At 41.0% G+C, this 13,603-nt stretch overlaps 1 protein-coding gene across 1 annotated transcript in view; it reads right to left on the bottom strand.

Moving 5' to 3' along the window:
• The window catches only part of CPNE4 (copine 4), a 624,067-nt gene that overhangs the window by 18,379 nt on the left and 592,085 nt on the right, over positions 1-13,603 (bottom strand). The window contains exon 11 of the mRNA XM_069565947.1: positions 6,872-7,005. Within this exon, the coding sequence (XP_069422048.1) occupies positions 6,872-7,005 (134 nt within the window). The remainder of the gene's footprint in view (positions 1-6,871; positions 7,006-13,603) is intronic.

Below are 13,603 nucleotides of genomic sequence, written 5' to 3'. Positions count from 1 at the left end.
AGTTAATTTTCATACAACATTTGAAGGTCCACCTACTTTTTATTCCTGTTTTACTGATGAATAAACTGAGCCTCAAAAAGTCTAAGGAAGTGAACTAAGGTGTTTACCAGCAAGCACTGTTTAATTCCAAAGCCTATGAATTTTCTATTATACCATCAAAACTTAATGATTACATACAGTATTAAATGTGGTTTCCTCTTGTGCTTTCTGTAACTGGGCCCCTGATCAGATCACAAACAAGACACTTCTTAAGTGAATTTTGTGCTGTCAGGGGATTGTTACAGTGGAGCTCAGGAATATTGCTCTTTGAAGAGGGCACGTCCTTCTCAGGACACCTACTTTTTATTTGCTCTCCCATTAAAGACTCAATTGAGATTTGTTCTTGGAACAATTCCTCCATTTCTCAATTCTTACAGAGTCAGTCAAGGAGAAGAGGAAACTCAGATAAGGGCTCACTGTCCCTGGAATGTCTCTGGAAGAGAAAGGGGAGCCCCAGGCTGAGAAGTCAAAGGATCAAAGCCAGACTGTCACCCATCACCATCTACCGATTTAGATAGAGGTCACTGGTAGCCAAAGACGGCTTTGATAGACCTTCACCAAAATACATCCAATTTGACCAAATTTGGGGCAGGGGTTGGGAGATTGAAGGAAATCAGAATTCTTTGAAATCAGAGGCTAAATTTGTCAGAAAAATGACTTGTTCCCCCTTTCCCTCTCTGTTATGTAGGTATGGACTTTGCATATATCTAGCATGTATTAGGGTATTAATGATGATAAACAGAAAATCATAAAAGCTTATAAAAGATTAGACACAGGTCTGAAATACTTCTGGGCCTTGGAAATATTGAAATGCTTTGTCTCAGAGATTCCTTCTTAGCTAGGATAAGGGTGAGGAATGTGAGAGCGTTTTTAGAGGTGCTTTCTAGTTAAATCTGGAAGAAAGCTGTTCTGGGTGGAGGATGGGTCCAGCTTCTTCCCACTCAGATGGCTCAGAAGTCAAAGCAGAGAAAATTAGGAAGCTCCACACCTTTTATTTTCTTTGATGAGTTTAAGAGAGGTGAGATCTAGTATTCTGTTTCTAATCAGCAAATCAGTGTTTCAGATTTTATACCTTCAAGCCACCCTTGGGGATTTGAAGTTTACTGACCATGAGGCACTGTTACACAATTGAGTTTCAACAGCAGGAAGGTAGGGAAAATGTCTCACCTACAGGGGGAATAATTAATGAGTCATGAGGGTGTCAGTTCTCTGAAGTTAACCACCACACAGGCTCTAATAAGCATACTAAAGGAAAAAAAAAAATCAAGCCTAAGAACAATAGATTTAAGTATTCACTTTCGTTGATTAAAAATAAAACTAGACAGAGAAAGGGAAGGCAAGTTGAGCACACAAGCAAGTGAAGGCTTGCCAACACATCAGAGAACTTAAAATGAGACCTACCAGCACTTATAAAGGGGCCATCTAGAAACTACTGAGGTGACTGATGGAACCTCCCAACCTGGAAAATTCAAGGCAGATTGAATTTCCTGAAGGCAGTATTTCCTACTATTGGAATAAAATAGGATAAAATATGATCAAAGAGCCCAGGGTTTTCAGTGGCAATGAGCTTGCTGTCTTGAACTTAGAGAAAGACCTTGGTCAGATGATCTTCCAATGGGAGATGCATTTTTGTCTTCCCAGGTAAGGAAGAAGGGGCTACAGCAAGAGAACAATGAAAGGAGAGACTGTGTCCATAAGGAAATGGAGATGAACTCAGTAAAATCACATTTTAGAACAGCTACACATTAAATAAAGGCTGTTCTCTAAAGCGGTGGTCTTAAAGTTGGGGTATGTGGAGGTACAAAGCCCTTCTATAGATATAAGAGCATGGCTTCTTTGCTTTTAAAGGAAATCAGTATTCAGCTCCTTTACCTCCCCATGTATTCTTTGCTGAAACTGATTTGGGAATGTCTGTGATTGAAGTACCTGCTTCTCATTCACACCTCCCGTCTCCCAGTTACCCTCTGCTCACCCAGGCAGAATCTCAGCCACCGTGTGCACTGCTCCCCTTTGTAGAAGCTCCAAGCAGAATACAAAGGGACATTTCCTGATGAGAATGACTGCTAGCAAACAAATCCTTTCATGAGTCAGGTAGTTGCCAGTTTTTGCTTAAAAGAACTGTTGAAAGTGCTAATGTCAGATGGTAGACCATTAAAAATATATTTTGATGATAGATATGTAATTTTTTATATAAAACTTTGAATTGAAAAAACTATATAACCCTGCTAAGCAAACTCTTTCCATTACCATGGACTTATAAAAACAAGCTTTCTTAGTATTTACATTGATAAAACAAAAAATTAAATTAGAACTGATGCTGGACTTTTCCATTCTGGTCAGAGGGGGCAGTTACCCACAGATATGTAAACTAACTGGGGAATATCTGTTTCATTAAGATTAAAAAAATTTTATAGGCAATAATCAGTTATCAAAATTTCCCAAATATTTATGATCAGTTAGGCAACAATAATGATTATAATAAAAACCAAACCAGAAGATATTTTAAATGCTTCAAATCTTTTCATTATAGTAAATTTTAGAAATTGGAAATTTAAAAATTTATATTCATATTTTAATTAAAGACATAATATAGTGATCAATTAAGGAATTTCAAAGCAAATTTTCAAGATACATTGGGGTGAAATTCTATGGGAGAAGGGAATGAAAATATGACTTCATGAAAAACAAGAAACAGAATTCTCAGCTCAAACTGATGGACTTGTTCATGCAGTTTTTAAATGGATGATGGTGGGTATCAAGTGGCGTTTAGTTCTGCTGGATGCATTCAGTTGAGTTATGTAAGAGTTTTATTTTTAAATGTCCATATTTACATGACATTAGAATTATCATTCTTTGTCACTATTTAAACTTATGATGGAAAATGTTAGATTTCAATATAATAAGGTGTGAAGGTTATATGTTTAAACATTCTTTTTAGGGGTATGTGAGCCGAAAATTTTACAGGTCATTGGTCCAAAATGACTTTTAGGTCTGACACTATAGTTCTTTTCCCTTTTGTGTCAGTTGATGTTTTAAATATAAGTAAAGAGTATAAGCCTCTATCACGTCAGTTCAGTTCAGTCACTCAGTCGTGTCCAACTCTTTGCGACCCCATGAATCACAGTATGCCAGGCCTCCCTGTCCATCACCATCTCCCAGAGTTCACTCAGACTCACGTCCATCGAGTCAGTGATGCCATCCAACCATCTCATCCTCTGTTGTCCCCTTCTCCTCCTGCCCCTAATCCCTCCCAGCATCAGGGTCTTTTCCAATGAGTCAACTCTTCCCATGAGGTGGCCAAAGTACTGGAGTTTCAGCTTTAGCATCATTCCCTCCGAAGAAATCCCAGGGCTGATCTCCTTCAGAAAGCCTCTATATTTATTAAGAATGTACAAAAGGCAGAACTTCTATATCTAATTCTTACAACTGCTCTGCAGGGGAAGTTAGCTGAATCTTTCATTTGCTGTCAAGGAAACAAGGCCCAAGGAGTTTAACCTCAGGATGTGCATCAGACTAATTAAATCTGGGGCTCTGGCCCAGGCACCAGCCTGTTTTTAAGGCTTCCCTAGTGGTTCCAAAGTGGAGCCAAGAGAACAATGGATTGGTGTCTGCAGAGTGAAAAGACAGCACTGTAATGTGACTTCTGACTGCTAACCCAATCCTCTGCATTCCAGCCTGCTTCAGTTCTAACTGTACCTCGCAGCACCCTACCCAGCACTCTTTGAAAGAGACGCTTGTCGGAGACTCACATCTCTGCCGAGCCCTAGGAATGGATGCCACCCTGGCCTTGAGCAGCCTAAAGAGACCACGTTGTTTGTAGGAGCTGGGGGAGGGCTACAACCGACTGGGAACAGATGAGCTCGTTTGGGAGGCACACACTTGGGGAGCTGGAGGAGACAGAAGGCAGGGGTCTCTCTCTCAGAAACACAGAGAAAACGGGCTAGCAGAGCTGCCTGCCAGGCTTAGGACCTGAGCCTCCCCTCAAGGCCACCCTGAGAAGTCTGAGCTTCACGCGTCTCTCAAGCTGTTCAGCTTCATGGGTCAGCTCGTCATGACCCGTGAGCAGTGAATGTACAAGGCAGGAAGAACACTCTTGGCCGTCAGAAACTGAGAGGAATTTCAAGGTTCCTGGGGATTAAATGCCTCTGCATCGCTGCAGGTGGGCAAACGGAGCCCTCTGTCAGTTTTTACTCAACTGTTTCTTTTTGAGCAGCAACTTCACTGACTTTGATGCAGAATAAATTAGTTCCAAAGCCCCTACTTGCAATGTCCTGACTGTCTGTCTATTGTCTTTCCACCCACACAGAGAAGTGAGGGAAACTTGTCAGTTTTCATGAAGTGATTAGTGTGCCGATTTCAATGCTGAGGTGCTTTCTTCACATGAAAAATAAAAATGCTCCACTGAGTTGAAGAAATCTGATTTTCTTGGCCAGCTGGGACCAACAACTTTGGTATTTTCCTTTAAAAATTAAACAAAATAATTTTTTTGAATTGGAGGATAATTACAACATTTTGATTTTGCCACATATAACATTAATCAGTTTTTTTAAAAAATCATCTGAGATGATTTTTTATGTAAGCTGAAGGTGATCTCTCTTACTTTTATCTGTACTTTTGAGGAAATATAAAAATCCTCCCTAGGCTTTGTCTAGTTCATATTATAAAGGGATAATAGCTCCAAAAGATGTGTGGGTCCCTCTGACTGTCTTATCTGCATTTTGAGTTTGAGGTAATCAGGAAACAGAAGTTCTGTAGCCTGTCCAATAAGTCTGCTGTAGAAACACAGCAAGGGCTCTGGGTGTTGGCATCTTAATTTCTGGCCATGCCATCAATTTGCTCTTTGGAATTCATTACTAGGCGGCCTTGTGCCTGCAGAGTCAGTCAAGGCCAACTTTACTGACTCAACTATGTGTCTATTGTGTTGTATTAAGCACTTTTACCTGCTTTATTTTATGAGCATTTCAATATTTAAAAGTTGTTAAGAATCCTGAAGAAGTTCTCATTCTTCTTCTCTTAAATGGACACATTATAACACAAGGTAACATTGTGTGTGTGTTGGGGGGGGGGGGAGCAGAGAGAGAAAGAAAGGAGAGAATTACTGTGGTGGTATCTTGGGGGATATTTGGAGGAGTTTCTAACAGTGGGAACTGCAATCTGCCTGTTTTATTCCTCTTGGTAGAAATCTCCATTATGACTTGAGCTTCTCTAAGAATCCTTCCTGAACTGGGGCCTGAAGAAATCAAGAGCTGAGATTAAAGTTGCCTTCACAGACAATATTTCAAGGGTAGGTACAAGTATCAGTTCAACAAGGTAATTTAAAATGCTATTACTTCTCTCTGTTCCAAACATGGAGGGGAAGTGTTGGCAAGGGCAAGGGGAAATGTTTAGCACTATCTGATTTGACTGCATCTGTTCGTTCATCCCCAGCTAGCATCATACACATCTGAGTTATTGGTGATGACCATCCGAATCCAGGGACTCGCCAGTGGGAAGGACACTCATGCACCTTCTGGTCACTAGGTTGTGTCACTCCCTAAGTGCCTGGGTATCAGGTTTTTAATATGGTTATCACCAATTATGAGACTAGAAAGAACAGAAATCAGGCTATTTCATGAAATCTCTCTGAAATTGGAGGACAGTCACTTTATTTTCCTGGACAATTAGTTACTGCTTGGGCTTCCCTGGTGGCTCAGCTGGTAAAGAATCTGCCTGCAATGTGGGAGACCTGGGTTCAATTCCTGTGTTGGGAAGATCCCCTGGAAAAGGGAAAGGCTACCCACTCCAGTATTCTGGCCTGGAGAATTCCATGGACTGTATAGTCCATAGGGTCGCAAATAGTCAGACATGACTGAGCAACTTTCACATCACTTAGTTACTGCTTATTACTAACTAGTCCTGTTTTACAATCACATCAGGCTGTCAACTGAGATTTACCCACAATATATTTACACTGGTTCTATTTCAAAGAACCTTCTTAATCAAACATGTGAACAACTTCACCTCAATCTAGAAATACTGGAAAGGCAAAATAAATTCAGTTCAATGTAGTTTATGTAAATCACTTCTTACAAGGAATTCTCTTGGTGGGCAAGGTCAATGTTTGCTGAGAAGTAAAAATAAATATAATACTGATCTGATCTCAAAATTGTGTTTTCTATACAGACTTACAAACACATGTAAACACTGTCGGGGGCACACACACACCCTCTGCTGAAGTTACCAATAGCTCTTGAGATCAGTGAAATCCCATGATTACGAGCTTATGCTGTAGAAGGAGCTGGCTCTGGGTTTAAATCCTGCCCTTGTCTGTAGGTCAGGGCACACACCACTTCACCTCCCTGCACAGTTTTCCTCTTCTGTTAAACAACACCCATGACAGAAGGGTTAGTATGAGGATCAGAAAGAATAGCGCCCAATAAACCGGTGCTTCTCAAATCTCAACTTGCATACAAATCATCTGGGAATCATGTTACAGTGCAGATGCTGATTTAGATGTTCAAGTGGAGCTTGATGTTCTGCGACATTATGCTGCTAGTCAATGCACCCAACTTTGCAACTTTCTGTATGTAGTAAGGCACATAATGAAGTTTCACAAAAGAGAACCAAAATCTCTATCCAGTGGTCCTGCCAGCCAAGTAAGAGAAGAAAGGATTTTTTGTTGGCCAATGTGAGCTTGGCATGAATTCAGTTCCTCTGGAGGTGAAGAGGATAACACATTTAGAGCTGGGCTTTATTTTGTCCCTTCATGAGCCTCAGCATAACTTCATTTCCATTATTCTGCCCAGGATCAGCTAGGGGCCACAAGAACCCCCAGAGATGGGAAGTCTCATACCTGTCATAGTCTTGGCAAATCTCTCCCACTGCCACCAAGGCCTTCAGGTACTCATTGGGCTGGTAGGGGTGGATGTAGTGCAGGGAACAGCTGTTCCTGGGGTCCCCGTTTGAGGCCGTAAAATCTATAGCTACCTGGAAGAGAAGATAGGAGAGTGGGTGGATTTAAAGTGAACATATTTCATTTAACCTTGACAGGGATGCAGCCCGAGGGAGGGGGAATGTGGTATGTTACACATCCTGCTGACAAGCAGAGTTAGAGAAGAAATTCATTAGCTTTAAAAACTAGTTGTTCAAATGTTGGAGAGGATGTGGCGAGAAGGGCACCCTCCTATACTCTGGTGGGAATGTAAACTGGTGCAGCCACTATGGAGAACAGTATGGAGGTTCTTATGGAGGGTCCTCAGAACACTAAAAGTAGAGTTACCATATGATCTAGCAATCCGACTCCTGAGCATATATCCAGACAAAACTATTTCAAAAAGATACATGCACCCTCTATGTTCATAACAGTGGTATTCACTATAGCCAAGACAGGGAAACAACCTAACTGTCCATCCACAGATACAAGGATAAAGAAGATGTGGTGCACATATACAGTGGAATACTAAGGGCCATAAAAAGAATGAAGTAATGCATTTGCAGCAACATGGATGCAACTAGAGATCATCATACTAAGCAAAAATTAAGACAGAAGAAAGACAAATATGATATCACTTATAGGTGGAATCTAAAATATGACACAGATGAGCTTATGTACAAGCAGAAACATACTCAGAGACACAGAGAAGAGACTTGTGGTTACCAAGGAGGAGAGGGTGTGGGGGAAGGATGGAGTTGGAGTTTGGGGTGAGCAGCTGTAAACTAAAGGAAGTCAACCTTGAATGTTCACTGGAAGGACTGATGCTGAAGCTCCAATACTGATGTGAAGAGCCGACTCACTGGATAAAAACACTGATGATGGGAAAGATTGAGGGTAGGAGAAGGGGGCTACAGAGAATGAGACGGTTGGATGGCATCACTGACTCAATGGACATGAGTTTGAGCAACCTCTGGGAGATAGTGAAGGACAGGGAAGTCTGGTGGGCTAGAGTCCGTGGGGTCGTAAAGAGTCGGACGCAACTTGATGACTCAATAACAACAAGCTGTAAGCTATTATATATAGACTGGATAAGCAGCAAGGTCCTACTGTATATTGCAGAAGATTGTATTCAGTATCCTATGATAAACTGTAATGGAAAATAATATTTTTAAAAGAATGTATATATATGTATAGCTGAATTACTTTACAATAGAGCAGAAATGAAAACAACATTGTAAATTAAATATACTTCAATAAAAACATTAAAATAAAATAAGTTTTAAAAAGAAAAAAAATAGTGGGATAATGGGTGACTGAGGATGATTGGGGGTGACCTAAAAGGACCAGTGAAATCCAATATCTTCTGAGATAGATTTCATCCTGAAGGTGAAAGCCAAGCCAGTGAAAAAAGAGAGGAAGATAACATGAACTGTGGTGAAAAGTTAGTTGAGCGTGGCGAGTCTACATGCATTTTGCAATCAAAAAGCATTCTGGGTCACATGTATGGGGCACCAACCAGACAAAGGTCCAGATACATTCAGACAATCCCTGGAAAACTTCTCCAAGGAATATACTCGAAAGGTACCCAAGAGACAGGGTTTGGAGAAATCAAGCATCTCAGGCCTCCTGGATTTGCTAAGCTTCAACACACACCCACCACTCTTGACTTCTGTCCTGACAAGACACACTTAAGAGATCATGGCACCTCTCAGGTGTACACAGTGTTTAAAAAGTAAACATAGTGCTGGGAAGGCTAGAAGAAAAGCATCTTTTTCTCTCCTGTGGAAAGCACTTTAGAACTAAGGAAAATTCTAGAGACTGCAAGGATGTTTCAGAGATAAACTTGATTCTCAGGTAGCACTAGTGGTAAAGAACCCACCTGCCAATGCAGGAGACATAAGAGATGTAGGTTTGATCCCTGGGTCAGGAAGATCACCTGGAGAAGGAAATGGAAACTCACTCCAGTATTCTTGCCTGGAATGTCCCAAGGACAGAGGGACCTGGTGGGCTATAGTCCATAGGATCACAGAGCCAGACATGACTGAAGCGACTTAACACACACACACACACAAACTTGATTCTGCTCTGATTTATCAGTGACATTGCAAATATTGCAAATCACTGACATTCCAATCTATCTGTGTTTTTTAATACTGCAGTTGTCCCGTGTGTGTTGATTACCTGATTGTCAAGGGTGTCTTGTGATGACAAAAACATGCTGGTATCTTGATGTAAAACCAAAGAATGAAATCAGATAAATCAGATAATATAAAGAATAGAGGGGAAAGCCTCCATAAAGAAAAATGGCAACTCAAGAAACATAACTGAACATCTCTTAAGCACAGGTGAGATTCTCCAAGCATGTAGGCACCAAAAGGCAGCATCTGAGCCCAGATGTATCACCTGGATGAGTCCCTGTGGTGTGGGAAGAAGTGTATGTAACATCTGGATGAGCATTAAAAATTTTGGCAACAACTATATTAAATTTTGAAAAAAATCATAGGGCTGGGATTAGGGTAAGACAAGAGAGGTGACTAGGTATAAACTCAGGAAGGCACTTATCTGAGCTGATCCTACACTTGCCCAATCCGAGTGATGTATCCTTAAATTTTGCACCCAAGGTGCCTTCCTCTCTTTCTTCACTCTGGTCCCAGTGCTCTACATCTTTTCATTTCTATCAACTCTTCATCCTTAGGCTTGGAATAATTCCCTCATGCTTAACAAACTAGGGAGAGGCAGAGATGGTGGTGAGAAGAGGATTGTGATGGAATATATTAAGCATGGAATAGAAATAGGATATTCGTTGACTCTGAATTTGGATGCCAGCTAGGGAAGGGAGTGGCCAGATCTCCTTGGGGATTGAGGAGATTATGAAGTGGGGTAACTTGAAGTTCAAGGTTAGTAGGCAGTATTGAGTTGCGTGTTCCTGGTGGTGCTGTAGAGAAAAACATGCCCAGTGGAAATTGCTTTTTATTTTTCTGCAGGCCTCTGGGGTTTGCACTCTTTTGTGGGGATGGCCCCCTTATTTATGACAACCACAGAGGCTATTCAAGCTCAGGAGATGCTGATGAAACTTTAGGGAAGGGTATTAAATTTAAAATTATGTGATGAAAAAAGGAAGTAAAATAATGATCCCTATCACGTGCTGCTTTCTATAGTTCCCTCTGCTCATAAAAATATTTTATCATTTGTTGTTGTAGTTGTTCAGTCACTCAGTTGTGTCCAATTCATGGACTCCTGTATGGCAGGCTTCCCTGTCCTTTACCAACTCCTGGAGCTTGCTCAGACTCATGTCCCTTGAGTCAGTGATGCCATCCAATCATCTTATCCTCTGTCGTCCCCTTCTCTTCCTGCCTTCAATCTTTCCCAGCATCAGGGTCTTTTCTAATGAGTCAGCTCTTCACATCAGGTGGCCAAAATATTGGAGTTTCAGCTTCAGCATCAGTCCTTCCAATGAATATTTAGGGTTGATTTCCTTTAGGATTGACTGGTTTGATCTCCTTGTAGTCCAAGGGACTCTCAAGAGTTTTCTCCAGCATCACAGTTCAAAAGCATCAATCCTTCGGCATTCAGCTTTCTTTATAGTCCAACTCTCACATCCATACATGACCACAGGAAAAACCACAGGTTTGACTAGACAGACCTTTGTTGGCAAAGTAATGTCTCTGCTTTTTAACATGCTGTCTAGATTGGTCATAGCTTTTCTTCCAAGGGGCAAACATCTTTTAATTTCATGGCTGTAGACAACACCTGCAGTGATTTTGAAGTCCAAGAAAATAAAGTCTGTCACTGTTTCCATTTTTTCCCCCATCTATTTCCCATGAAGTGATGGGACCGGATGCCATGATCTTAGTTTTTCGAATGTTGAGTTTTAAGCCAGTTTTTCACTCTCCTCTTTCACTTTCATCAAGATGCTCTTTAGTTCCTCTTCGCTTTCTGCCATAATGGTGGTGTCATCTGCATATCTGAGGGTATTCATATTTCTCCCAGCAATCTTGATTCCAGCTTGTGCTTCATCCAGCCCAGCATTTTGCATGATGTACTCTGCATATAAGTTAAATAAGCAGGGTGACAATATACAGCCCTGATGTACTCCTTTCCCAATTTGGAACCAGTCTGTTTTTTCATATCTGGTTCTAACAGTTGCTTCTTGACCTGCATACAGGTTTCTCAGGAGGCAGGTAAGGTGGCTTGGTATTCCTGTCTCCCAAAGAATTTTCCACAGTTTGTTGTGATCCACACAATCAGAGGTTTTAGTGCAGTCAATGAAGTGGAAGTAGATATTTTCCTGGAATTCTCTTGATTTTTCAATGATCCAGTGGATGTTGGCAATTTGATCTCTGGTTCCTCTGCCTTTTCTAAACCCAGCTTGAACATCTGGAAGTTCTCGGTTCACATACTCTTGAAGCCTAGCTTGGAGAATTTTGAGCATTACTTTGCTAGTGTGTGAGATGACTGCAATTGTGCAGTAGTTTGAAGATTCTTTGGCATTGCCTTTCTTTGGGATTGGAATGAAAACTGACCTTTTCCAGCCCTATGGCCACTGCTGAGTTTGCTGGCATAATGAGTGCAGCACTTTCACAGCATGATCTTTTAGGGTTTGAAATAGCTCAACTGGAATTCCATCACCTCCACTAGCTTTGTTTGTAGTGATGCTTCCTAAGGCCCACTTGACTTCACACTTCCTCCGAGATGTCTAGCTCTAGATGAGTGATCACACCATCATGGTTATCTGGGTCATTAAGATCTTTTTGTACAGTTCTCGGCTACCTCGTCTCACTTTATCATTTGACTTGACAGTAAACAGACAGTCTCAGGTATAAGGCTGCTCAAAGATTCCCCCCCAAGGCAGCTCAAAGATTCCCATCCCCACCCCCCCCCCCCCCCGCCCCGCCAGCAAGTGATGGTTCCTAAAGTCTCCCTGATGAGGCTGGAGATAAGAATTTTGTCTTCAGGAGGTGGTCTTCTACCACGAATTCTCTGTGCTCTTTAAGTTAGCATGAGTGCAAGAGAACAGAGAGAAAGGTTGGGTTTATTTTAAAAAGCAACAGGGAGGCTGTGAAAGAAGGGACTAAGTTGAGAAATAAAAGCATGAAAATGACTGAAAAATGCCAGTTTGTGGAGGAGGCTCTTGATTCCTGGCTTCCTGAATGTGGCAGGCTTGCAGAGCTATTGTTTTCCTCTTCTGCTATGAAGCATTTAGGAAAGCCTGCAGTTCTGGTGTGCACTCTGTCTTCCCAGTGGGCAGCCCCAGAGCAGGCCTCCTTTGTTTCCCCTTCTGCCCAGGAGGCCTCGCTGTTCATTAAGCAGAGCCATGGAGCAGTTTTGTAAAATCTTGTAAAGTATGAGAGCAAAGTGCTTACTTTCTCTACGCTGCCAAGTCCCCAGTGTGAGGAACTGCTTCCGAAAAAGGCTGGACGCTAACGATGTTATCCTTCCTTGGCTATTTTTAGCTTCTCACCTGAACTGAGCCCATGCCTCAGATCCCTTCCCTGCCTCTGACAATTGGGCCATTTAAGACCCACCTGGATGCTTTTTTGGGAAAGCTGCTGTGAACCCATCTCTGGTTAGTTGTCTGATCTCTCTGAAATCTTTGTGATATCATCTGCTATAGGGCAGCTGTTTGTTTTTAAGTCTGTATACAGTTTGGGCCTATACGACGAGCCTTATAGGTGGTGATACTGTTCAGTTTGGACCATTTCTTAAATAACACATATAATTCTTGTGCTTTTCTGCCTCCTCAAAACTCCATAGCAGGAAAGAAATAGGAACCAAGACAAGATGAGAAAGAACCTGCCTGGTTCACTTCCTGGAACGTGCAAAACATTCTCCTCTTCAACCCAGGACTCAGTCTCATGTCTCAGAGGTCTACACAAGAGTCCATCACTATTTAGTCTGGCATTTAAAATCAGGATTTAAAACTAAACTGAGACATAGTGTGGGCATAGGATATCCTAAGTGTATTAAGGTCAGAAAAGATGACATGAGAGGACTTTTAATAGGTGATCTTTTCTTAGGCTTGAAGGCTAATCTTCAAGCTTAGCCACATTTAGCTTGTTATATCATATTATTAAAAATAGATAATAAAATCGGAGATGATGAAAAGTGATAATTGCCCTTTTTAAGATTTTTTTTGATGTGGGCCATTTTAAAAGCCTTTATTGAATTTTTAACAATATTGTTTCTGTTTTATGCTTTGGTTCCCTGGCCACAAAGCATGTGCCATCTAAGCTCCCTGACCAGGGATTGAACTCCCACCCCATGCACTGGAAGGCAAAGTCCCAACCACTGGACCACCAGGGAAGTCCCAGAAATACCCCTTTTAATAAAAAAAAAATACAAATAATGAAAAGGGTCATCTGAATATAATAAGAGAAAAATGACCACTCGGGATTCTACTAGTTCAGTAAATCATATTTTTCCTTTTTAGTTTTACATATATATAAATACAAAATATTTTAAAATTTTATATGTAAAAAATATATATATAATACATAAAGATATTTAACATAGTTGTAATCATAGGGTAGCTTTGCTTTATATTCTCTTTTTCTTCACTTAATGACATTAACATATCCTCATGTGATTACAAATCATTATAATTATCACTTAAAATGGCTTTATCATAGTCCACTTAAATGAGCTACAACA

This window comes from Ovis canadensis, chromosome 1, assembly GCF_042477335.2.
Source record: "Ovis canadensis isolate MfBH-ARS-UI-01 breed Bighorn chromosome 1, ARS-UI_OviCan_v2, whole genome shotgun sequence".
Lineage (NCBI taxonomy): Eukaryota > Metazoa > Chordata > Mammalia > Artiodactyla > Bovidae > Ovis > Ovis canadensis.
This window is presented reverse-complemented; position numbering and strand designations above follow the sequence as displayed.